General features: G+C 49.0%; 1 protein-coding gene, 1 long non-coding RNA gene and 1 pseudogene across 4 annotated transcripts in view; all 3 read right to left on the reverse strand.

Annotated features, from left to right (window-relative positions):
* The window catches only part of LOC308610804 (centrosomal protein of 78 kDa-like), a 573086-nt pseudogene that overhangs the window by 33835 nt on the left and 514980 nt on the right, over positions 1-24271 (reverse strand). The window lies entirely within an intron of this gene.
* LOC308610819 (BCL-6 corepressor-like) lies at positions 3359-12020 on the reverse strand. The gene is made up of 6 exons (XM_081259823.1): positions 11760-12020; positions 11045-11098; positions 10388-10574; positions 4700-4945; positions 4042-4268; positions 3359-3460 (listed from the first exon to the last, which is right to left on the reverse strand). The coding sequence occupies exons 2-5, from the start codon at positions 11096-11098 to the stop codon at positions 4177-4179; spliced, it is 579 nt and encodes a 192-aa protein (XP_081115949.1). The 5' UTR covers positions 11760-12020; the 3' UTR covers positions 3359-3460; positions 4042-4176.
* On the reverse strand, positions 12061-22838 carry LOC308610822. Of its 2 annotated transcripts, XR_014014656.1 has the most exons (5): positions 22472-22838; positions 21534-21767; positions 14840-15045; positions 13687-13815; positions 12061-12149 (listed from the first exon to the last, which is right to left on the reverse strand). It is a non-coding gene; the product is annotated as an uncharacterized lncRNA (long non-coding RNA). The 2 variants fall into 2 exon arrangements; XR_014014657.1 differs by lacking the exon at positions 22472-22838 and having other exon boundaries at positions 21534-22122.

Here is a 24271-nt window from a genome sequence, read left to right on the forward strand (position 1 = left end):
AACTACACTCTCCTAGCTAGGAGGGTGATGGCCTCTAAATGGATGGCAACCGTCGCCACCAGCACTTTCTCTAACTGAAAGGTGAAGAGGCGGGACGAGTCTGTCGACGCAACACCTTCCTTGGTTTATTTTCTCCGCTAGAAATAAACGGGAGTGTCTGAAGGGCAGCCCAGCCATTCCCGAGCAAAGTCAAACTGCTTTTGTCGGACAGCTCTCTGTTCAGCGGCTATAAGCCGAATGCCATTACCCGCAAAATGTAACCATAAAGGCCATAAGCCCGACGTTGTGAGTTAATTAAATGCCTCATTAACATTTTAAAAAACATGACTTATTCAATTCATAGAAAATTTAACCATCACCGCTAAAGGCACAAGCATGTGGTTGCACACTGGCGTTTTAGCCTAAGAAATAGAAGCCTTTATCCCAGGAGGGAAAGGTTTGAGGTCTTTGGCCACGCAAGTGATCTATTTAACGCGGATCTGAAGCCAGAGTGTGTTTCTAAACTTCCAGAACCAGATTATCATGACATAAAGCTCAGACAGCCTTTATACTGCACATGGTATCTTTGGCTAAGCAGAAGAAAATAACCAAGAATGCTGAAGACAAAACTTCAGGAAAACCCTCCCAAACCACACCCTTATCTGCTTAAGCAAACTGTCCTTCAATTTGAAAAGGTTGAAGCTGCCACATCTCCCAACTGGGCCATCATCCCAACATTTAAAATTCTGCCCAGAGAAATCCCAGAAAGTTGGATTCAAAGTTGAAAGCGTTCATCTACTTGTCACAATGTTCAGCATCAACACTGGTGATCTGTGGAATCTACATATTGAAATTTACATTTGAAGAAAAAAACAAATCCGACCGTAAACATTCCCAAGGCTTCCTGTGCAATCAAAGGCCAGGTAGCCTAAAAACGTATGGATCAAGTGCCCCTTGGTCCAGGCCTCAGAGCCACCAAACCAAAATGGAAACTGTCTTAGAGGACCAACGAGGGTCTTTTGACGTCTCTGGTCCCAAAGGGAGGCTGCTGGAAATGATGCCAAGTTCACAGGTGGGGCTCGGAGCCCCGCCCCTCCACGGCGGGTGCAGCAGCACCCCGCCCCCCCATCTCCAGCATTTGCTGGAAGCGGGAGTCTACTTTCTCAACCCTAACCAAAAAGTTGGGGTTAGGGGTCTCCCCCCCACCTCCAGCGTTTGCTGGAAGCAAGGAGACTATCTTCTCAACCATGGGGGGTCTAACTCAACACTATGTGCAACATCTGCTCTGTCCTCCTAGGCGCCCGCTCTCAGCTCTTGGGAAACCAACTGGGTGCTCCTTGGACTTCACCTGCAAGTAACTGCGCTAACTACCAGAAAGTGCTCTCTAGCTAATGGAGAGGTCTCCAAGAGACGTGTAGATATAAACAACAGCACATTCAACCCACAACAACAACAACAAAACACCCCCAAACTAAGCATAGCCCTAGTGCTTCCAACTTCCCACCCACAGTCATGCCTTAGGGCCAAGGCAGGCACACTTCCAAGGGCTCACGGCACTATGGACCGGGGTGGGGGGACACGACGGGAGACGGGGGACAGGGGCACAGAGCTGGCTGAGGGTGTGGGCGCCAGGGCTCCGGGCCAGCCTGGGCCCTGCCACCCCAGTGCTCAGCCACACCTCCACGCTCAGCCTGCTGAACCGCGTTTTACTGTCACCATTCAACTCCCAGAGGGCTGATGCCAGCACAGAAAAATGCCTTTGCCCTGTGGGCTATTACATCACAATTGCTACTGACAAGTATGGTGGGGGAACTGCACAGGGCATGGAGAGTCATCTGTCTCACAGAGGTTTTGAACTGTAAAAAGGGCAATTCCAGTGTGAGCCAGTCTTGCTGAGGAGCGTGGTGGGCTGTGGAGCACTGCTGGATTGCTACCTGTACGGGTATCAGCTAACCCCTCTGAGGCTCAGTTTCCTCATCCGAGAGTGGGCTAGTACTCGTTACTCCCAAGTGAAGATGTTAACAGGGTGAAAGGAGTTACTACAGATCACACGGGCTTAGGCAGATATCAGCTATCTTTCTATGTTGCTCTAGCAATAGAGGCCATCACTGTCATCAGCCGTGCTGGGTTGGGATACAGCAGTGTGGACAGGGAGTTTTGTGCAAGGCTCAAGCCCTGCTCCCCGCCCATCAGCCCTCGGCTCCCATGCCCTCTCAGAAAGAGACTGCTCAGGTCTGCCCCACTCCCACCCCTACTCTGCACAGACACTTCCCACCCGCTACCCCACAGGGGCATCACTCTGCCCCAAACAGCACAAGTTAGTAGAGCTAATAACTACTCTCCTACTCTCTTTCTTGCTATTCAGAATCCAAAAGGGCTCATTAAAATTCCCCTGGTCGCCAAGCCCTGGGTTAGGTCAGATTTTATATCAGAGATAAGTGAGCCAGACTGGCCGAAGCAGCCTACCTGCCTGAACGGGAACGGAACATCAGAGAGGCCTGCGTTTCTTTTCACACCACGACTGAACAAGCCACCAAACAGCCCGCAGTGTGAGCGGGAGCCAAAGCAAACACCCTGCTGGAACACCCAGCCCAGCCCGCCACGTGGAGGGGGCTGGGCTCTGAGACACGCCCCCCATCCCCAGCCAGTGTGTCCCCCACCCAAGGAGCAGCAGCCAGCGGATCCTGATCCGGGGCACCCACAAGGATGCTCACCTCGTAGCCAAGCCGGGAGGACTGCTGTAGGAGGGTCTCGCCCGCGTTCTTATTGACAATAAGTCTCCGCGCTTCCGGTGGCATCGGGCGGGACTGGGTGGTCTCTGGAGGGGAGCTTGACCATGTCAGCTGCGAGGCGTGGGAAGCTGGTAACAATTGCTGCAAATGGTCCAAGGGCTTCTGGTCCTGCTTGGCCGGCGAAAGATCATAGTCGGAACTGGGCTCAGGCCGCTTTCAAAATCTCCGGACGGTCACCTATCACGAAACCAGGCAGCGCACACATTTCAGGCTGTCCTTCCACCACCCGCCTGGTTCGCCTCCTCCCTGAGTTACAAACCTGAGTGGAGGAAAGCACTTTTCCTCCTCTCTGTCTGGGGGAGGCGGGGCGCGAGGAAGGGGTTGCATTTTTACTAGCTGGAAACTTCACCGCCACCCAGGAGACAGGTCCCCTAGGAAGGGGCAGGGACGTTTTGGGGGGAGGGGTTCAGGAAAAGGAAAGCTTTGTCCCCAGAAGCAGAGAAGTAGGCAGGCGGGATGTGCCTGCACGGGCCCGGGGGACGGGGGAGAGCCAGGGGCAAGAGGTACCTTGCCATCCGCATTGTCCACCTAGGAGTCCCCTGGCAGTGGCAAGCCCCGCCTGGGCTCCTGAGGGATCAAAGGCTTGGTTTTGCACGGTCGCTTCCCGGATGGTTTCTCGCTGTTGTCGGTGTATTGCTGCGGCAGGGGCGAAGGCTGCCGATCCATTTCTTCGTCCATGCACAGCACATCTGTCAGGGGGAGAAGCAGCGGGCGTTACACAGTTGTAGCCGGTGAGGAAAGAAAAGCCCATTGTTAGCACTGATCGTTGGAGCAGCTTCAGTTTTTAAAGATATACCAATTATGTTTTCAAAGCACTAATATTTTAATCATCCCACATTCAACCGGCAAATAGGCTAACCCACGAAACGCCAAATGGCAAGTCGCTTCAAAGGGCCGCAAGACAGGGCAGAAGCCAGCCCTTCGTGCGCTCCCGTCCCCACCCATGGGGGGCCTGGGTGCTCGGGACAGGGCGACTGCGGACAGCCTGAGGCTGGAATGAGGGCACTGACAAGCGCCCGGGGTCACCCAAGACTTCCCTTCCTGCCCAGCCGCGGGCTGGGTGATGAGGAGCAGCCCAGGAAGTCGAGCTCCCACCTCACTGTCCATTCCATAAGGAAGTGTGCAGGCTGAAAGGACCTCAGGAAGAAAACTCCCCGCTCGCCACACGCTACTCTTGTCAACTTGGATGGCGCTCAGGTCCCCTCCAGGGCCGTTTCCCACAGAGGGCGGGTGATCCACCCTCCAGGAGCGCCCCCCGCCCCGTGCGTACCTTGTTCATTGTCACTGCATTTAAGGGACTCCTCCAACCAGCTGCTGTTGCTTTTGGCCTCTGCCCTTTTCCTGCCAGGTTTCTCTTCGGAGATGCTATTGCCCTGGGGGGTGACCGCAGGCTGAACCGCCTGGGTCACTTCCTTCCTGCCCTGCCGGCCAGGTTTGCTCTCTGCTCCCGCCGTCCTCTAAGGTGCAGCAAGCGGCGCTGCTTTCTGGGATGGAGCCCTGTTAATTCAATGCACACCTCAGGTTGCTCAGCTCACTATAATGTGGCTCTTCTAAGTGGTTACAGGAACTGTTTGTCATTTCCCTCTCAGGCCAGTCAGCTAATGGAGAAATAACTACAAATTAATGAAGAAGCCCCCCGGGGCGGGGGGGGGGGGGACAAACTGTCTTACACATCACTAACAGGGGTGGGGGAGGGGAGGGGTGTGGTCACTGTGTTGGCTGGAACTTGTCACCAAGTCTCGGGAGGGGGCCTATTTGCCTTTGGCCACCTTTGGGCTCCAGCCCCGCCACCTGGCTTTGGGGGGGTGGGGGGTGGGGAGGTGTGAGTGGCTCCCCCCAGGGATCCAGGGTGGGACTGGAACTTTCCACTGCTCCGCTCCAGGACTTCCGTAGGGTGCCCTGCGGGCCCGAAGCCAAACCGAGCTCACCTTTGGAGACCCGTCTCCGCTTGGCTTTCAGCAGAGAGTCCTCCGGGAGCACAGTGGTCTCAGTGTGGTTCCTATTGCCAGACACCTTGCGCTTTCTGTTCAGCCGGAGGGTGGGGCTGCGTGACGCGTCCGGGGCCGCCTGGTCGGCGGGGGACTCTCTGGGGGGCTCCGTGTCCATGTCCTCAGGAAGATCACTGTCTTCTGGGGCTTCAAAGCGGTCAGGTTTGCTTCCATCAAAACACTCCCCTAGGGGAGGGGAGACAACCCGGAAAGGAGGGAACAAAGGTCACCAGGAGCAGGCAGGACCCCCACGCCCAAGGCAATCTGCTACCAACAGACCACCCCCCTTTGGAGACCAGGGGCCTCACACGCCGGAAGCACAAAACCCTCAGAAAGACGTCCCAAAGGAAGGACAGCTGAACACAACCAGCAAAGAAAGCAGAAAATGAGGCGCGTAGCCCACTCACAATCCATCCTTCAAGGGTCAAGGTGAGGCATCTACACCATCCGTCTATAGGCATGTGAGATCACTCCCTAACTGCTTAACTCTCCAAGGTGGCTTACTTTTAAAGGGGGGGTGAGTGACCTCACAGTAAGATCCAACCAATCAGGGCAGAGCTACAAGGGGGGGTGAGTGACCTCACAGTAAGATCCAACCAATCAGGGCAGAGCTACAAATGACTATGGAAACAGCTGCTAGTCAACAAAAAAGGCTGATGTCATCAAGAGACCAAATAGCCCCCAACTGCCATCTACACAGACATAGCACCAATGTTCACTTGGGTCAGCAGGGGCGAGGGTGAAGAAAAAGGGTAGGGAAAGAATGGTGGGAGGCTGGGAAGCTGGGAAGCTGGGGAGACCAAGGCAAGAGGAGCCTGGCAAAGGGAAAGGAAAGGCTTCCTGGTGCACACACAAGGGTCAAGGGCAATTTCAAAGAACTCAACCAGATTGCTACAAGTCCGTCTGTCCTCTTTCCACACCCGTGGGGGGAAAAGCATTTCACTGCCATCGAGGGGCTGCTCCTATTTCCTGTCTAGGAAGAAGGCCCTCAGTGACACCAGTCACCCACCTGGCACGTCTCCACGCCTTCCTTCCCAGGCAACAAGCATCTAAGGACATTTCAAAGACAAGACTCCAACCCCCTTTGTGGGGGTGGGGTGGGGGGGTGCGGCGGGCAGGGCTGAACTGCTCACACCTCAGCTCCGCCTGTGTTGCTCCTGCCCCCTCTGCTCAATCTAGCATCCACTTGGGGCTTTTCCTCCAATCACCCCAGCCTAACATCACTCCTCACTTTTGCTCTAGCCAAAGAAACAGTTCAACTGCTTTGCTAGTCACATTGTTTCTAACACACAAATAATTCCATAATGATCACTGTGCTGGTAAAGAGTTCCCCGAAGATGACCCTGTGTCCATCACCGGCCGGGGGTGGGGGTGGGTGTATGAGTTTGGTATTTCGTTAACACCTGAGCTAAGCTCCCACAGCCCGTTTTTCTAGATGAAATCATGGACACACCCCTCACATGCTGCTCGCATTCCTCCTCCTCTCCCTAGACCACTTCAAGTATCACTCCCACTTCTGCTCAGCAGGCTGGTCCCCTGATCAGCCTGTCTTGGGGGGCATTCCCAGCATTTAATGGCAGCCAGTTGTAGGGATGAACCTCACCCAGGCCTGGGCTAGCCTGACCTGTGTTCTCAATGGTGGAACACACTTAGCTTTTCTCCAAGGGTATCCCAAGGTGGGAGAGATCCCCATCTACTCTTGCCGGAATGGTGGAATCACCCCAACCGCGAGGGTCTCCTGCCATGGCAGCAGGAGAAACCCCAAACTCCTGGCCTGTGCTTACGGGTGATGCAGCCCAGGCTACCGCAGGCCCGGTGAAGACGGCGTGCTGCAACTCTCACTCGGGCTGCTCTGTGACCCTCTTAAACACTCGGGCAGGAATGGCGCCGCTTTACAACTCGGCCCCCTTCACTTGTAAAGTGGGAATGTTACTGCTAGCCTCCCTCCAGGTTGGGCTTCATAATCACGGGCCGGGCTCAGCACAGAGAAAGGCTGGAAAAATCCCTTTAACCAAAAGCTGCCAAGACTTTCAGACCAGCCTGAATCTCAGGCCTGAAATGTAGGAAATTTTAAGAGGTGAGCCCTGCTGGTTACACCATTGGACTTCTCTGGTCCAATCAGCCTTCCCTAAAAGCTCCGTGGGAGGGGATCCATGGAGGGATGGAAGGGCTACCTTAAGAACCCCCATGTCCAATTTGAAAGTTTCTTTTTCCAAACTAGGTCCATCCACCCTTCCCCCAACCCCGGAGCCTTTTAGGGCAAAGATCTCAATTCCCCTCAGCTAAGGCCCCCCAAGACCTTACGCTAGCGTGACCTTACCCAGGCCAGTAATAACCCTGAAGGACACCCACCCCGACTGCCCAAGATGCCCATGGCCACCAGCTATGGGGTAGAGGCTCCGTGTCACTTGGAGCTTCTCAAAGACTGTTCTAACCACGACCCACAGGAGGATGACCCTTGAGGGCAAAGGAGATGGGGAGATAAATAGATACACGGGGATCCTAACCATCAGGCTTTGCCATCATTGCTACTTTTGGCCCTTCTAAAAGTGGGAAGCCATGTGCCCTTGGTCACCCAGTCTAAGCAAGATGTGAACGTGGTCCCTGCAGCATGGTCCTATGACTCACAGCACATATATCCCAAATTCATTATGGTTGTACCATAGCATCACCTCACAGAAGCATCACCACAGCAACATTTACAAGTCACTGTGGCAACAAAGCACCCTCACCACTGTTGAGCCATGCCCAGTGAGGCCTAAACAAGGTGAGAGGGTTCTGAGTTGATGGAAGGCTCCCCAGGATTAAAATCCCCTTCTCTGTAGCTTAACTATAATAGCACCTCCAGTCAGGGCTAACCTTGTTCAAAGTTACACCCGCTACACAAGGAGTGCAGGGGATCTCTGTTCCAAAGTAGTTTACAAACGTGCAGGTGCTCAGCTGGAAGAGAAGTTCCCTGAGCAAAGAAGTTTCATGAAGCCCCTTGACTGAGCCTTCCCCCAGCTCCTGGCCAGGCACTGCCACTGAGCAGGACCTAGGCCTGTCCCAGCCAAGTGGTTCGCAAGGGAGATGGTTACTCCAAGTTTGAGAAGGAAGGGACCAATGCCTCCTTGCCCCGCCCCATCTTCAAATGCCACTGAGGGTTCCTAGTGATGAACTTCCAAGTCAGAGGAACCTCCAAACTCATTTGGTGAACTTCCAAAATAAAATTTCACTCAGCCACCCATGTGATCATAAAGAATAAATGAGTATCTCAGCCACTGTGTATTCAAGTTAATTTCTTTTTTAAACAAGCCCCTAGCAACAAGATGCACCCGCACCAGGACAACCAGGGCTGCGCAAACAGCACCCATCACCTTAGAAGCTCCTGGGCCCTCCATGGGTAGGGGCTGCCTCAGAAGGGGGAAGGCATCTTGAAGGTGTCCTGGACCCTCTCTGAGACCCCTGGCCGACCCAAATCCTCGCCCCAGCTCCCATGTGCTCACAGCTCGGCTCTCGGCCACACCGACACCCATGAGAAGGACCTGAGCCCATATCAGCTCAAGACGTGATGGCCCAAGAACAAGAAGGCCCATTCATATCCAGCTGAATGGAATGAACACCTGCTGGGCCTTGGACGTGGAGGCCGCAGTAAGAACAGTGGCCCCTTCAGGTGACCTTTCCTGACCAGCTATTCACAAACCCCACGTCTCTACAAGACAGAGGGTGGGTGGGGAACCCACCTCCGTTGCCCCAACCTTTCAAACGGAGCCCCTCACCTTCCCCAACCCTTCTCCTGCCCTCCCATGGTGGCCATTCATGGCTCACTGGGCCATGTCCCGGGTGCTCCAGGAAGAGACCCGTCGGTCGGTCTGAGATTGGAGGCAGGCGGTGGGGGGAGGGGGCTTTCGGAATCATCTGGGGCTCAGACCCTGCTCCCCATCAGCCACACCGAGTTCTCGTCTCCACGCTCAGCAGGAAAGACTGGGAAGGACGCACACAAACGTCTCTGGGAAGAAGGGCAGGTGAGGCCACTGAGACGTGAAGGGCAGCGGCCACCCTGGGTTTGGCCACGTTGCTGGAGAAAAGGGCGAGAAGACTCGAGGCAGGTTAACTGCCCGCTCCCTTCCTCCAGCCTCCCTCACCGTCCACCCACAACAGGCAGATCCCCTCCTCAGAAAAGTGCATACCCGTGAACTTGGCGTTGCCCACTTTTACCACATCTCTCTGAGAAACTTCCCCAAGAGCTGAGTTATGAGGCCACTCGGGAGGGTAAGGGCTGCGTGTCAGCTGTGAGCACAGGCAAGGAGGGAGGCCTTCTTGCTGCTTCAGGGTGGCCTGGACCCTCCGTTTTTCATTCCAATCCCGAGGGGGAGGAGCTCGGAATCGTCTACTCCAGGCACATCGAGAGCCCCATCCCTCGGGTAAGGCCGCCACTGACTAGCCCCAGAAATCCCCTTCTACGGGAGCCACGTAGGACACACCGGTCCCGGTGTGGCTTACCCAGAACCGTGGCCACAGGCCTTTGTCTGACCCCAAAGATGAGCTGGGGGAGGGCAGTGCTCCAAGCAGCAGAGAGAAGCACACGCTGTGGCTGACCACAATTTTCCCGAACTGCATCAGGCACCCACGACCTAAGCGTGCGGGCGAACGCCGACCCTACGACCGGGTCCAAGGGCCTGGGCCTCCCAAACGTGCCCACAACCCCCAACTGTCCCGTCTCAGAAGGATTTCACGCCCACCCTGTCCTCGACGTTCACCGAGGTGCCCTCACTCACCATCACCGGTGAGGTTTCTGGGGTCCGGAGCAGGCTGCAGGCCACAGCCACAAGCACGCACACGGAAGAAAGCGGGAGAAAGACCTCCACTTGCTGCCAACGCATCTCATTAGCCCAGGAAGTCTCGAGGGCCAAGCCCGAAGTCAACCCCAGTGGGGGAGCAGCTGAGGGGACCGCAGAGTGTGACTCGAGGCCAACACGAGCTTTCTCTCCAGTTCGGCCTCCAGAACAGAACACACCCGTCTGGTGGGAAGAACGGCCTCGTTGGTCCCACGGCCTGGGAGCGTGGTGTCAGCTCCTCATGGCTGCAAACGAGCCTCCACAGAACACAATGATGCTCATCTCTCTGGGGCCTTCATCAGCCCTCATCGCACTTGAACGAAACCTCTGCCTCTGGAGGGAGAATCCGAGTACTGTCCACCCCCTCCCACAGGAGACTGTCACTCTGGAGGGTCTGGCTCTGGCTGCAAGTGCCATTCCACTGCTACCAAAAACCCGTGTCCGTACCTGCTACAAAACAGAACACATACCTGCTACGCCGGAGGTCCTGCACTGCCATTCCTCTGCTCTACTGTATCAGACTATGACTAACTACAGGACTAGCATTGCTCCGGAAAAAGGAGACGCGTGCCAGGAAACAGCATTTCATAGGTGCTTCACTCCTGGATGCCGCAACGCTCCAAAGGACAACCAGCCTTGCAATCCACAGCTGGGAAGGGTGCCCAGAGCAGCCCGTTCTCCGAACAGCCAGCACCCAGACGCTGGGCCGTCGGAAGCGTATTGTTTCCTCTCACCTCCCTCGGCACTGGGAGCGGAAGCGCCCCGTTCCCACCGACGTGGTACCACACGCGAGCCGCCTGGGTTCACTTACATCTCTCACTGTCGTTCTGGTCGGCAATGGCCTCCTCCGGGGCGACCGACTTTGGCTTTTTGTCCTGACTTCCTTTCAGCCTTTCCCAGTCAGCGGGGCTGAATTTGCGCACCTCGGAGTCTTTGGTCGTGGGGTGGCCACCTTCTCGCTCTTTCATCTCCAACTCTGAGAAGCGCATCACTGCACGCTACAAAGAGAACGGAGATGGAAAAAAGACACACCTTACCACCAAAGCTATTTCACTGCCCTTACCTTAAAGGAAAGTATCTTCAAAGAAAAGTTTGCCCAAAACCAACCACAATTTATGATACAACTGAGATATTTTAAAATTGAACGATAAAACGTAAGAGTGTCTATGTGTAACTAGTCACACACTCTTTCTTTGTAAAGCCATATGTATGTAGAGATATATGTGGTGTGTATGTATAGCCATACATACACTGTGGCATAGAGACAGACATTCTCTTTCGAAGGTAAATAAAACAAAACAAAAACACAACGCAAAGAAAACGAAACAAGAACACAACAGAAAAGAAAACAAATGCACAGTGAATAAAGACGACCATGGCCCACAAACTTCCCTTTGTATATTTGGAAATGAAATTTAACTCAAAAGGTTTATGGAAGATTCTAGTAATAAAAATTTGAAGAACTGACCTCACAGTAAGCAGCGGGTAGACATAAAATACTGTCCTCTTGTAATCCTTCCATCTATGTAATTAAAATGGGCACTCAATGCATCATTTAGATAACTTCATCCATTTTTATAAGCATAAACCAATTTTTTTCTTAACATTGCAAAACAATTTGGCTTTATTTGTCTTTTAATTAAAAGTAAAATATCTTAAGGAAATTCCTATACAACATCTATCATTCACTAGCAAGTTAAATACATACTCTATCCCTTTAAGCAAGGTTTGTTTTTTTGTTTTGTTTATTTGTTTGTTTTTTGGGTGGAAAAAAAAATTGCACGAATCTCACAGACATGCGGCCGCTACACACCTCCACCAAGTATCACGTAAGGCATTCTAAGCAGCGCTTTTAGGTATATTTGTTAACGTACAGTAACGGCAGAGAAATCAAAGCGATTGATAGGTAAATGTCATGCAGTCTTTTAGACATCCTTCGCAATAATTAAAACTTCCGTTATCAGCATTCGAGTGGAGTTCGCTTAAAATCTACAGAATAACCTCAAGTATCCACTTACGTCCCCTTACTGGACACATTTCAAACATTTCAATTACCCTAAGCTTCATTAACCAAATCAGCCTGGTGTCCTGCCCTATCATACCCCCGGCCCCCTCCTCTTCACACATTAAAAAAACCTGACAACTGGTCAGGCTCCTGAAATTCGGATTGGGGGGGGGCTCACCTGCAATGCCCGCTGGTCCCGGCCAGGCTGACTAGAGTCTGCGTACAGTCCGGTAGCGACACACTTGAACCGGTCACCCACGTAACCAGCGGAGTTTGCGATTCTCTTTGCCAGCTTAGATGGCTTCGGGTTCAGAACTTTGCCATCGGTTGATCCTGCCTCGTCAGCTCCGTGTTTGGTGTCGGTGGGCGTGACGTCCACACTCGGTGGGGCACTGCCCACGCAAAATGGTTTGGGATCCTCTTGGGTTTTCCCGAACGTGACCGCAGAGCCGTCGCTCCCTAGGGTCGGCTCCAGGAATGGAGTCGAGACCGGCGTCGCCAGGTTCTCCTTGTTGGTTACCGCTGGAACATTCTCCTTGCTGAAGCCGGAAACTGGCTGGCCCGGAGCCTGTTTGAAAGTATAGGCTTCGTGGAAGTCACTGATGTGCCCCAACTCCTCTCTCAGGGCAATGAAATCCCGGTGTGGCTGTAGGGCCACATTTTACTTTTTTATTTTTAATATATGTTCACATGTTTCCATAAAGGATCCAAGGTGGCCCATAACGTACGGACACACAATATTAGCTTTAAAAAAACATGAAAAAAAAAAAAAAAGGAAATCATGATCCTGGAAATGGGTTGCATCCGTTTAAGGGGTGAGAATAACAGAATGAGTGAGCCAAAGATTTGGGAAAGGATCTCACATTTCCAAATGTCCAAATCTTAAAATTGCACCAAGTGGGAATGTAGCTGTGGCAGTATTAACCTGAGAGAGCTCTATGATCGCTGTCTTTACTCATCACTTGGTTGCAAGGTTCTAAATGACAGGGTAAGTGAAGGAGGGCAAGTAGACAGATAAGAGTCATTTCCTGATTCTCAAAAGAAGGGGCATCACCTAGGGAAGGGGACTCCAAAATCCTACAGGAATCCTCTTCATATACTAAATTTTCTAGGTGGCAAAAGTATCTCATTTGACCCTAGCAGCCAGATGGAACTTAGAAAAGTAGTGAAAAGCTACTCAACTGACTGCAAGTCATATGACTAGGAGCATGTCAGTGAAAAGTTCACGTGAAGATGCTGTGGAAGAGCAGTTCACCTTGTGGTTGAGCGTCCTCAGAACGTGCCATGGGAGGTGCAGTACCTGCTCTGTCTCACAGGGACCCTCCAACCTCTAAACGCATCTTTCCTGGGAAGCTGAATTCAAAGAGTCAATTTAAAAAAAAGAGAGGGCTTCCCTGGTGGCGCAGTGGTTGAGAGTCCGCCTGCTGATGCAGGGGACACGGGTTCGTGCCCCGGTCCGGGAAGATCCCACATGTCGCGGAGCGGCTGGGCCCGTGAGCCACGGCCGCCGAGCCTGCGCGTCCGGAGCCTGTGCTCCGCAATGGGAGAGGCCACAACAGTGAGAGGCCCGCGTACCACAAAAAATAAATTAATAAATAAATAAATTTTAAAAAGATAAACGTCTCTAGTAGAGAAATTTTATCAGAGCCTAGTATTAAGAGCTGTAGAGCCACAAGTTTCCCACGATACAGCCTTAGCAGAGGCTGTTAAGGCAGTGACAGAAAATTTGTACCGAGGGAAATAGCAGAAGAGTTTGCCTACAATTCACGAAAAGGATCCCTGCACTTGGCCTGAAGGAAATCAGCAAAATTTGTAACAGCTTGTGTATTTGTATGCGGGATTGAGAATGAATTTCATTTTTTAATTTCTCTGAATTATCACATAAGATTCAGAAGATGCTCTCTCTGCCTAGAAGCCACCCCACTGGGATAACTATGCCTACAGAGTTTCTTTGCCTATAACTCCTACTTGCTAACAGACTGGCAGCCTGGCCCCAGGGCCTGGTCGCTGCTCCCAGTGCAATGGTGGATATGGTGTCAACGGTTGCAAAATCAAAGCCCCTTACATCCTCTCCATGCCTCTGTCCCACCCCCCACCCCACTCACCATTGATATTCAGGAAGGGGAAGGTGTCCTGGATGGGAACGTGGTGCTGTGACTGGTCCAGCTCACCTTCCTCATCTTCTTCATCCACATCATTATCTTTCTCATCCCAAGGAGCAGATCCAGTGGATCCTACCCGAGAAACACACACACACACAAAGGTCAAAAGTGAGGCGCTCACGTTGCACTGTCATCCCTGCAGCTGACCCACTGTTCAAGCTAGGCACTGCCAGCACAGAGGTTCCTTGGGTTCAGTGTGCACCCTCAATGCCAAAGAGTGGGAACCAAGGGTGTTCACCCCACTCCCAGCTCCTCCTACGGAGCCCCAGTGCAAGCTCTCATCCCCTCCCCTATCCAGGAGCTGCAGACCCTACTCCCTTCTCCTAGAAATCTTTTAATTCCTACTCTAAACCCCTTTCTACACATTCGCATCCCTTCTAAGGACCCAAGGAGCACAGCTTCTCTCCTTTATAAGCTTACTGTGAAGACAGACCCTTCCCTCATGGCAGAGCCTCACTAGATTCACTGGAGGTCAAGTCTAAATTATCTGGCTCTTAGTCGGAACTGGCTAAACATTGAGTAAATATAGGGATCAGGTGGTATTCTCCTAGGAAAAATACCATACAAATTAAATGATCACTTACCCATCATTTATAAAGAGAACTTAATAGCCTTCATAATGTCATGGCAATTGATTCTTAGAACAGCCTTTGAAATATGCAGGAAAGATGAGAACCCAGATTTTATAGTGGAAGAAGCTGAGGCTCAAAACGTTGAATGACTTGATTCAATGTCCCACAAGTAGTGAAATGGAAAGACCGAGGTTTATAACTCAGACCTTCTAAGTTTTCAGCCCTCCTTCTTCTAAAGTACCTGGCCTCTCTTCTCAGTGTTGAGTCCCAAGAGAAGTTATTTTTTATAGAACTCAATACCCCCTCTTCTTTCTAATGCTTTACTGTTCCACTGGGTGGGCAGGAAGACTGTGCTGAGTTTATATCTTTTGTTCTCTGGGTTCTTTCTAGGGACAGCATTTCTTGCTTTATTTACCAGTCTTCAACTTTGTAAGCGAGGCGACTTTCAAGTCGACTATCGATTTTAGGGTCCAGCCCGGAACCTGGCACACTGTCCACCTTCTCCCCAGCAGCTGGGGCCTCACCTGGGTTAATGATAGAGCCCTGGGGCTGGGAGATGTCACACACTTGATATATCTTCACTGGGTTCATGGGCACCTCCTTGGTGCCGTCGTACATCAGGTTGAATTCCCTGCTCTTGTTGAGCGCACAGCGGAGCTGGGCCTTCCATTTAGCTGGGTCGGGGTCCTCCACCCCTTCCTGGTACTTCCCCTGTCTCCACAGCCCAGGCCTGAGGGATAGGAAACTGCAGTGAGTGCCTGCTTGTTGCCCAGAAACACTGGAAAGTGTGCCTGCCCTCCCTCGTACAGACACAGATACACACAGCCCTGCCTGACCGCCCCATCACCCCAACTCCAATTTACAGAGACTGCAGCAGAAGACACCACGCTGGGGACCAGGCAAGGCAAGGCCTGAGACAAATTAAGCCAAATGCAAATACAGTATTTTAAAAAGAGGAGCCTCAACTCAAGTGCTTGTGCCAGCATTATCTGTCAGGACAACAATGGCCTTAATGAAGGGTTGAAAATAAAGAAAAATCTGGAACAAGTATACACCAAAATACTCATGGTAACTTTTGGATAGCAAGACTTCAGGTAATTTTGTTTTGTTTTGTTTGCCTTATTTGTTTTTCACATGAATTGCTTATATAATAAGAAGAGAAAGGGAGGTGGCGTATGATATGAAGAATTTAGGCTTGCTGTTCCCTCTCCCTTCAGTCTTTAATCTGATGCACAAATAACTGTTGAAACCAAGTACCTTTAGGAGTAGCAGCCCATAGGAGGGCAGGAAGCACGCTCTGGGGGTTCAGCTGGCCTCAGTGCGAGGCTGAGGGCCTCAAGTCCTAATAAACTCACACCACCTGCCTTTCCCTGCTTCCTCAAACTCCCACATTGGGAACATTTTGCTGGGAACACCAGTGGCTGGTGGCCTGGGCCAAAACCAGTGTGGCCCCGCCTCTCTGGTTTTCAATTTCCAGGTCTAACAGGCATCTATGTGTCTGTTCACGGGATATCAGCCCTCCCCCACTGTTAACGTATCTCAGATGTCTACACTTTCTTCAGGGCTGTGACGTATGTGCTGGCACAGAAAAGGGGGATGTCTTTTGCAGAGGACTCAAGATCAAGAGAACGAGATGGACCGGCCAGACTGCTCCCACTTGATGTTAGGAAGATAAGGTGGCCATGTAGTTAGAATTCTGCAGCGGAACATAGCCTATAGAGTCTATGGGTTTGTGGATCCACAACTTTTATTTTTTCAGTAATGCCAACCAAGCTCGTAAGAGACTGACATATAATCCAGAATGCCAGTCTACTCGTTTTCAAAGGGGGATAAAGCTGGTCAGTGACCAGCATGGTTAAGTCCAATAACCTGGACATAACCATGTATGATCTCAACCAGTAACTCCTGTATCTGGTTTCTAATGACAATTCCAAGAACATAAGACGCACTCAACATTTAAATCCAAATTTTCAGATGACTCCAAAGCTAAATGGAAATGATTTGACATTGAACTCTAAATCTGCATTATCTAGACTATCTCTTACCCAGTTGGGTAACCCAGAAGCGACAGTAAAAGGCTCCTGCTTTCCCAAAAATCACAGGGCGTAAAGATGAAAAGCACTGGAAAGGCAAGACCCCCAGTGAATTTGCAAAGCTGCTCTTGTGTCTTTTTCTTTTTGACCTTGAAGCCAGGAGAAATTCTAAAAATACAAATGTATTAATTTTTAAAACTTGACTTTACTGAATATTGTTCAGATCCCCAAGCCTACAAAAATAATTTTAGTTTTTTAAAAATGCTCCCTCTTCAGACTATACTACAAAGCTACAGTAATCAAGACAGTGTGGTACTGGCACAAAAATAGAAAGATAGATCAATGGAACAGGATAGAAAGCCCAGAGATAAACCCACGCACATATGGTCAACTTATCTTTGATAAAGGAGGCAGGAATGTACAGTGGAGAAAGGAAAGCCTCTTCAATAAGTGGTGCTGGGAAAACTGGACAGGGACATGTAGAAGTATGAGACTAGATCATTCCCTAATACAATACACAAAAATAAGCTCAAAATGGATTAAAGACCTAAATATAAGGCCAGAAACTATCAAACTCTTAGAGGAAAACATAGGCAGAACACTCTATGACATAAATCACAGCAAGATCCTTTTGGACCCACCTCCTAGAGAAATGGAAATAAAAACAAAGATAAACAAATGGGACCGAATGAAACTTCAAAGCTTTTGCACAGCAAAGGAAACCATAAACAAGACCAAAAGACAACCCTCAGAATGGGAGAAAATATTTGCAAATGAAGCAACTGACAAAGGATTAATCTCCAAAATTTATAAACAGCTCATGCAGCTCAATAGCAAAAAAACAAACAACCCAATCCAAAAATGGGCAGAAGACTTAAATAGGCATTTCTCCAAAGAAGATATACAGACTGCCAACAAACACATGAAAGAATGCTCAACATCATTAATCATTAGAGAAATGCAAATCAAAACTACAATGAGATATCATCTCACACCAGTCAGAGTGGCCATCATCAAGAAATCTAGAAACAATAAATGCTGGAGAGGGTGTGGAGAAAAGGGAACACTCTTGCACTGCTGGTGGGAATGTGAATTGGTACAGCCACTATGGAGAACAGTATGGAGGTTCCTTAAAAAACTAAAAATAGAACTACCATATGACCCAGCAATCCCACTACTAGGCATATACCCTGAGAAAACCATAATTCAAAAAGAGACATGTACCAAAATGTTCATTGCAGCTCTATTCACAATAGCCCGGAGATGGAAATAACCTAAGTGTCCATCATCGGATGAATGGATAAAGAAGATGTGGCACATATATACAACAGAATATTACTCAGCCATAAAAAGAAACGAAACTGAGCTATTTGTAATGAGGTGGATAGACCTAGAGTCTGTCATACAGTGTGAAGTAAGTCAGAAAGAGAAAGACAAATACCGTATGCTAACACATATATATGGAATTTTTAAAAAATGTCATGAAGAACCTAGGGGTAAAACGGGAATAAAGACACAAACCTACTTGAGAATGGACTTGAGGATATGGGGAGGGGGAAGGGTAAGCTGTGACAAAGCGAAAGAGAGGCATGGACATATATACACTACCAAACGTAAGGTAGATAGATAGTGGGAAGCAGCCGCAGAGCACAGGGAGATCAGCTTGGTGCTTTGTGACCGCCTGGAGGGGTGGGATGGGGATGGTGGGAGGGAGGGAGATGCATGAGGGAAGGGATGTGGGAACAGATGTATATGTATAACTGATTCACTTTGTTATAAAGCAGAAACTAATAAAAAATAAATGAATAAATAAATAAATAAATAAAATACAAAAAATACAAAAATAAAAATGCTCCCTGCCCCAAAGGAGTTTACAATCCCTTAAAGGAGACAGATGAGTCCACAGATCAGAAATACAGATACTATGTGAACACCAGTAAAACTGCCTAATCCATAAAGAGTCGGGGGGTAGGTATGGTTGGCCAAGTTTATCAGAATTTATGATTCTAGGGCTGAATCTTGAACATGGGTAGAAGTTAACCAGGTGAGAAGCGTGGGTCACGATACTCTAAGCAGAAGAAGCTTTATGGGCAAAGGCAGAGGCTGAAAAGCACAGTGCTTAGGGGACCTACAAGCAGTTCAGCTTGCGTGGAGGCAGCATGAGATGAAAGTCTGGGCTTGTAAGTAGGAACCATGCCAAGGAGTTTGGACCTGATTCTTAGAACACTGAGAACCACTGAGAGATCTAAGCAGGTTGTGATGGGATCAGATTTAAGTTTTAGAAAGAACCCTCTAGCTGCAGGACTGAAAAGGGTTTAGAGGGAGGCAAGGCATGAAGATAACACATAGTCTCTATATAATCCATATAATAGTGTCACTAGGGTCTGAACTAAGGAGGTGGCAGTAGGGATAGAGGATACAGGTAACGAAGGAGCCGTTAAAGACGCTGAGTTGACAGAGCTTGATGAGGAACTGAGTCCTTGAAGAAGGTGAGAGAGAAATCAAGGATGATTCCCTGGTTTAGGGTTTGGGAGACTGGGTGGGGGGTGATGCTGGCCACTGAGATAGGAGCAGGTTTAGAAAGATGATTTCCCTTTGGAAATGTCGGATTTCAACTGCCTGTGGAAGGCCTAGGGGAGAAGGCCCAGCATGCCCAGGGCAGTTTTTTATCCCCACTCACCTCTCACATCACCTGAGGGACTCTCCCTGCCTGCCTCCAGCCTGGAAGAAGGTCCACCAGATTACTGACATCTCTGCCCTGTGGGCAAGGACCAATTTCTTTTCATTTCTGTATCCCTGCTCAGGCTTTAGCACACAGTTGGTCAATGTGTATTTGTTGAATTGCCTCAAATTTACAGATATACACTTCTTGGGGAATGAATAAGTTGCTATTACGGATGGAAGACCAGAAAAACAGCTATGAGCAGAAGGCCAAGGAGACACTGCAGAAAGTGCTGGAGGAGAAAATGCGTGCACAACAGCAACTGCAGAGCAAACAGGTGTGGGGATGCTCCATAAGCCTTGGGGCTGGGAACCCTGGGGCAGTCTGGGTGGCAAGGGAGCCAGCTGCACAACCCCCTGGAACCCCCAAGGCACCACCCTCTCCTCTGATCTCCCTCAGAGGTCCCTGGCCCTGGCCGAGCACAAGTGTGAAGAGTGGAAGAGCCAGTACGAGAGCCACCCCCAGCATGCAACTGTCCCCTACCCTGCCAGCCCAGTAATCATGAACGCCATCTTCCTTCTCTTTTTTACAATGTGGTACATATGGATTTTTTTTTGAATGAGATTTAACCAGCTTTTAAACCTTTCTTCTTTCTAACAATATCAGTACTCTCTGACTCTCCAAATGCGCCTTTTCAAGTTGATTTAATTTATGGAAAAATCACCCTTCATACTTGCCCTTTCTTTTTTAAACCTCCCCATGGTAGTGGAATGTAGTAGAAGGAGATTTGGCCTGGGAGTTTGGACACCAGGGTTCTAGCGGCAGTAACCCACAGTTACACACGTTATATTATTAAAGAAAAAAGTAACTTACAGAAATGTATGAGGCCATTATGCACATACACACAAACATATATTCACTCATATATCCATAAAAAAGTAGTCTGGAAGGTTCTATAAAATGTTAAAGGTGTTCATCCCACGGTGGAGGAGATATACGTTAACTATATTACCCTCTTAAATTTTTACAGTAAATATATATTACTTTTATAATTTAAAAAGCCAAACTTTTCATTTTTAAAAACCTAAAACATGAAAGAAAACTGGAAAACCAACAAAATTAAAACAATCCCTAAGTCTGAGGCGACGATTTTTTTATCCGAGTCCAAGTGATGAATGAAAATACTAAGAATGGTGTGTGACACCTCAAAGTATAGAAAAAAATACAGTAAGGCAAGTAGGCATTAAGATAATAGAATATAAAAAGTTACCCAGATATATTCAGACAATGGACTACTATTCCAGTAATAAAAAGAAATGAATTACTAATATGAGCTACACGGATGAGTCACAACAACATGAGGAGCCAAAGAAGCCACGTGCAAAAGGGTACTTGTTGTATGCTTCCATTCATATGAATTTCTAGAATAGGAAACACTAATACATAGTGAAAGAAAGCATGTCAGTGGTTGCCTGATGCCAGGCCTGGGAAACTGACTGCAAAAGGACAAGAAGGAACTTTTTGCAGGTATTGGAAGTGTTCTGTATCTTGACTTTGGCGACGACAATAGAGATATACACATTTGTCAAGACTTATCAAATTACATGCTTAAAACGGGTACACCTCGTTGAATGTAATTCATACTTCAATAAAGTTGATTTTAAAGTTAAATTAAAAAGTCACCTATGGGGACTTCCCTGGTGGCACAGTGGTTAAGAATTCGCCTGCTAATGCAGGGGACGTGGTTTCAAGCCCTAGTCTGGGAAGATCCCACATGCCGCCGAGCAACTATGCCCGTGCACCACAACTACAGAGCCTGTGCTCTAGAGCCCGTGAGCCACAACTACTGAGCCCGTGTGCCACAACTACCGAAGCCCACGTGCCTAGAGCCCATGCTCCACAACAAGAGAAGCCACCACAGTGAGAAGCCGGCGCACTGCAACAAAGACACAATGCAGCCCAAAATAAATAAATTAATAATAATTTTTAAAAAAATAGTCACCTAGACGTCTGAGTGAGACAGAGTTCCTTTAAGCTTTCAGTCCCAGCTCTTCTCTGAAGCCTCCCCTCATCTACCCTGGCAGCATGTGACCACTTTGCATCTCTTTAACACCTTATATTTATCGGTTCCATTCAGATTTGATGCTTGAAAAGTTTTGTATATTTTATGTCTATCTTCCATTCAACTTGGTTCCTCTAAGGCAGGAACAATCATCTCTTTCATAAATTGAGACCATTACAAAAACAGAATTATGTTCCCTTTCCTCTCAATCAGGGGAATTTGAAGTAGGATTGATGAAATCCTGGAAATCATAAGCAAAAATGTCATTTCTGCATTTTTATGGCCACAGGGTCCTCTGTTTTCATCAGATTCTTGAAGATATCACAGAGCCCAACAATGTTAAGAATCTCTGCTTTGAATCCATGTGCTTTCACCCAGCTCTGTGGTACAAGGCACCCTGCCCCTGGGGCAATCTGTCTGTGGTCCCTGCAAAGATGATAAACCCACATCAGAGACACCACTCTTCTGCATGTCAGTGGACTCCACTGCCATCTCTTCCTCCACAATGACGTCACTCTCGCCATCTTCAAGATTCATTTCTGTCTCATCTAGAACACTGTCTTCTTCCTCTTCCTCCTCCTCATCTTCCTTGGAGACATCCTTTAATGTGGCAAGTAGTCTGTTGTAACCAGAAACTTGTTCTGGTTCACTCTATGCTTCACTTTCAGAACTTGAAGTATCTATAAACTCTCTGACTAAAAGGAAAATGGGGATTTTAAAAACAAAAATTATACTGTTCTTGTTGCTACCCCACGACTATCATCAGGTCCACAGTGGAACCAAGTTCAGACTTTTCTAGATAAAAACTAGCTTTTCTGCAAATATGCAGTCCTATCTATTCAACCAGACCGAGCACCAAATTTGTTTCAAACAGCTAATCTAGCTATGATTCTAGAAGCGCTTCCTCTTCTTTGAACTGCTCATGTTCCACATGGGAAGACAGCAAACTAAACACATGGAGCTTTAGGTTATAAGGTGATCTAACCTATGTGTCAGACATTTGGCACCTTTAAAGGAGCAACAGGAAAACTTACAACAAAAAAGTGTACTTTATTTCTGAGTCTGTGGTAATGAAATAAGACCTTTGATGATTTTGCACTCTACTTTATGTTAAGCAAACATGACATTCCCTCTTAGGATTCACCAAGAGCCCTCTGGTAAGCCTCCTTAACAGGTTCTAACAGGCTAATCTCTCAGGACAGTTTCATACTCTATACTATATTAGTTATCACAATGGCATTTTAACAGACATCTGCACTTAAAACTAAGCAATATTACTAAAGTATAGCTTACATCTAAAATCAAAGAGAGTGGAAATGTAGCCAAACTTTATTACCATATATAATCTTAAAAGTAACAGTCCAGAATCTGCTATCATAAAGAAGGTATAAAGCATTACCAGTTGACAAGTCTGTGGTTTTGCTTCCTTTCTGGAAACCCTGAGAAGAAACAGGCAATGTTAAACTTTAACTACTGGTAGGTAGCAATTAGGAAAAGTCTAATGATACAACTTTAAATGAACATGGCAGACTATACCGTTATAAATACATTATATCTATTGTCAAGTAAAAACTCCATATGCATTTGGACAGGTCTTGGAAGGATATGCCAAATAGATAATAAGAGACGAATGAAAAAGTCTAACAAGACCACATGACAAATACTACAGTCACACAGTAACAGGCTCTCATCCAAAAGACGGGAAATTTTGGCAAATAAAAGCCCTCGGGGTTCACCTTTTCTAGCAAATTTCTTAAGTAGACTATCCCTCTAATTGTTGATAAAGCAGCCCAAAGTGGGGGGATGAGCACTAAGATCATAACTGAGAGTCTGGACACTTAGAGAGGAACCCACAACTACCCAAACATTAGTTTCCTCATGGTCATTGAATAGATAGGCGATGTCGAGGGTCCCAAGCAATTCTTTTTTTATTTTTTTTAACTTATTTATTTATTTTTGCCTGCTATGGGTCTTCGTTGCTGCGCCCGGGCTTTCTCTAGTTGCGGCGAGAGGTGGCTTCTCTTGTTGCGGAGCAGGGGCTCTAGGCTCGTGGGCATCAGTAGTTGCACCACACCGGCTCAGTAGTTGTGGCTCGCGGGCTCTAGAGTGCAGGCTCAATAGTTGTGGCGCACGGGCTTACTTGCATCGCGGCATGTGGGATCTCCCCGAACCAGGGCTCGAACCCCTGTCCCCTCCGTTGGCAGGCGGATTCTTAACCACTGCACCACCAGGGAAGCCCCCAAGCAATTCTTTAAAAACATAGAAAACGAACACAAGCTTATAAAATCTCTGCCCAGTCGCCACACAGGAGGCGTGCCGTCTAGCATAAAACTACAGGCTCAACAAAGGGTAGGAAGACCGGCGAAGAACCCCACCTCAGGCGGGAAGCCGCCAGGATCCCCGGGCGAGCTAGGCCGGCGCCGGGGCAGCGTGGCACGCGGCGGGAGCTGCCCTGTCACTACCCCCGGGGCACCGGCGGACCAAACGCGGGGACACGCGGGCTCCCACCGGGAAAGGACGCCGGCAGCGCCGGTCCCAGCCTCGCCTCTCCATACCTGTCATAGAAGGGATGCTCCTCGCCGAAATCCCTTAGATGCTTCTTCTGCCTTTTAGTTAGGGAGTTGAGCAGCTAGCTCTGGCTCCGGCTCCGGCTCCGGCTCCCGCGTTTGCCCATGGGGAAGACGTCAAGTCAGCCAACCTCCAAGAATCGCGTTTTTCACCTGGCAGTCGTCTCCTCAACCCACTCACGCGGGATTGCCAACGGCGCTTTACGGCGGAAGCAGGGTGCCATAAAGCAGACCCGCTTTACGTCGCGCTTGTACGACAGGCGTGGCTGTGAGAATCAGCCTGCATAAACGTGTAGTAACTGAGATGGTTGAATGCAGTGCCTTTCTATTATGCCATAATACAAATACCAACTAACATTTAAGGCTGCCGGTGCATCTCAATTCATCCTCACAACAGTAAACAAATAGGCCTTGTTAATAAGCCTGATATTGGAGATGAGAAAGCTGATGCTTACAAAAGCTTACACACACACTAGCAAGAGAGGAGATGGAAACCTAATTCTCTCTGATGCGACCACAGGCTTTTCCCACTAGGATCTGCCACGTGCGTGTGCTATGTGAAGAATGAGGACGCAAGGCTGAGATTCCCGCCCTTACCCTACCCCCTCATTTTCTGAAAGTATTGCAAGGGC

The sequence above is a fragment of the Mesoplodon bidens genome (assembly GCF_964165515.1).
Source record: "Mesoplodon bidens genome assembly, contig: HAP1_SCAFFOLD_126, whole genome shotgun sequence".
NCBI lineage: Eukaryota > Metazoa > Chordata > Mammalia > Artiodactyla > Ziphiidae > Mesoplodon > Mesoplodon bidens.